Raw genomic sequence first — 2282 nt, 5'->3', positions numbered from 1 at the left:
AAAAAAAAAAAAAATTGTTTGCTCGCCTGTAACCATGCAATTTTCCTGGAGTAATAGTAGTGACAGTCACATGACCTACATAAGTCATGCTGGCCAATGCCTCTCCTCTGAACCCCATTGACTTAATCGACTGTAAATCCTCGTAATTAGTCAGCTTCGACGTTGTATGCCTCTCGCATAATATAGGCAAATCCTCACGCTGCAGAAAATTAAATCAAATCAGAAAAAAATTATTTTACCTTTGAAAATTAAAATTTGAGTTTTTTTTTTATTTAAGTACGCGAATGCCGTGGCCGTCATCGGAGACTTGAATGAGTTTAAGGCCACCGTCTTTAACAACGACGTTTATAGAGGTAGAGTGCGCGTCGAGGCTGTTTTCTACTAGTTCTTTGATGGCTGAAACAGGGCGTTGAATTACTTCCCCGGCGGCGATTCGGTTGACCACGGACTCATCTAGACGGTGGATTTTTGGTGGTTCTGATGGTGAGTATGGTGTTTTTTCCGTTTTTATTTCCATTAGGTCGGTTTCCGGTGATGTTGGAGGTGAGTGTTCACCAGGTTCCATTTTTGTTTAGAAGAAGAGAGTGAAAATGAGTGTCTTCCCGAGTGGTGTTGGCGGGTCACGAAGGAGGGAAAGAATTACGGTTATTTTCTTATATTTTGATATTTTAATTGGTTGGGAGATTTAGGTCCTTGAATTATGCAGATTGTATCAGATTAATCACTCTACTCTAAAAATATGCAATCCCATCTTGTAGTACTTTAATTTGAAGACACCCGATGAAATTTACGAGCTCTTTAGTAATGGAAAGTTTTTCCATTTTCGCTCCATTTCTAGTTTGCAAATTTTAATAAACAGTCCGAAAATTGAAAAATATGCGCAAATCATTTTTTATTATTTTTAAGAAAAGTCGTTTGGTTGGAAAGTTGACATCTTCTTTGAAAAATTCTAAGAAATTGACATGATTGAAAAATCAAAACTATTTGGAAGAAAATCAAATAAAAAGATTGTTTCACATTAAAAAGATTTAGTAAAATAGTATTTTTTTTTATATTTTTAAATTTATTTTTTATATAAAAATATTTTTTAATATTGAATTTATTAAAAATTAAATATCATAATTTGTTAAAATTTACTTTATACAAGGTTATCTCAATCTCATAACTTGAATCATAAGTTTGATAGATTAACTATTTTTTTATTTATATTTTTTTAATTAAAGTTTTTTTTCAATTTTATTCTTTCATATTTGGTTAATTGGGTTTTAAACATTTTAATTTAGTTTGTTTTGCTAGTTGTGACATAACCCAAGTTGACTTGATTCGTTTTTTTTTGTGTTTTTTTTTTTTACAATTCCATCTTCCAAGATTGAGTCATTTGAGAATTGAGTTTTATAATTTATTTTGACTTACTTTTCATACGGTTATTTTTATTTCATGACCTTAATTGTGGATTTAACAGATTAATCTAGGTTGACTCTTATTGTTTTTTTATAGGGGTAAGCAAAAAACTAAAAAACTGATTAAACCCAGAAAACAAAAAAAAAACCAAAAAACTGAAGCATGAAAAAAATTGATTAAATTGATTTAAAAAACCGGCTAGTTCGGTTTCGGTTTTACAAGCCTGAAATAAAAAAATTGAACTGTACCCAAACAAAAAAAAAACCGAGCAAAACTAGAAAAAACCGGGTCAAACCAGTTTGAACTGATTTTTATTCTAAAATAACCGAATCGAACTAAAACCGGTCGGTTTGAACATATTCCTATTAGGTTTTTTAAACCGGTTTGGTTACTTCTTTTTGATAAAAACCAAACCAAACTGAAAATAATCACTCATATTTTTTTATACTTATTTTATTTTATTTTTTAAAATATTTAATTAATTAAAAATTGAGTTTTATAATTTATTTTAATTTACTTTCTATAGGGTTACTATAGTTTTACTACTCAAATCATGAATTTGTTATATTAACTCAAGTTGACCGACATCAATCTAATATATTATTATTTTAATATTTAAAAAAATATTAAAATTATTTTTTAATCCAATTATATTTTCACTTATTATTTAAATTATCAAATTATATCAATTAATCATGTTTTTACTAAAAAAAACACATTACCAACAATTAAATATATATTTTTGCGTTAAAAAACAAGTCATCTGACCGCTGCGTAGCACAGGCTAATAACCTTGTTGATGCTACCCCCATCAGCCTCGGGTATATTTGAGTTTTGTCCCTGTGTTTTTGTTAAATAGTTAATTTAGTACAGATATAATC

General features: G+C 28.9%; 1 protein-coding gene across 1 annotated transcript in view; it reads right to left on the bottom strand.

Annotated features, from left to right (window-relative positions):
* The window catches only part of LOC105130815 (DNA mismatch repair protein MLH1-like), a 2269-nt gene extending 1622 nt beyond the window's left edge, over positions 1-647 (bottom strand). The window contains exons 1-2 of the mRNA XM_011033498.1: positions 281-647; positions 23-199 (exon numbers count right to left, since the gene is read on the bottom strand). Of these exons, the coding sequence (XP_011031800.1) occupies positions 23-199; positions 281-565 (462 nt within the window). The 5' untranslated portion in view covers positions 566-647. The remainder of the gene's footprint in view (positions 1-22; positions 200-280) is intronic.
* Between the last annotated feature and the right edge of the window lie 1635 nt (positions 648-2282).

The sequence above is a fragment of the Populus euphratica genome, unplaced genomic scaffold (genome assembly GCF_000495115.2).
Source record: "Populus euphratica unplaced genomic scaffold, PopEup_1.0 scaffold29.1, whole genome shotgun sequence".
Taxonomy (NCBI): Eukaryota; Viridiplantae; Streptophyta; class Magnoliopsida; order Malpighiales; family Salicaceae; genus Populus; species Populus euphratica.
This window is presented reverse-complemented; position numbering and strand designations above follow the sequence as displayed.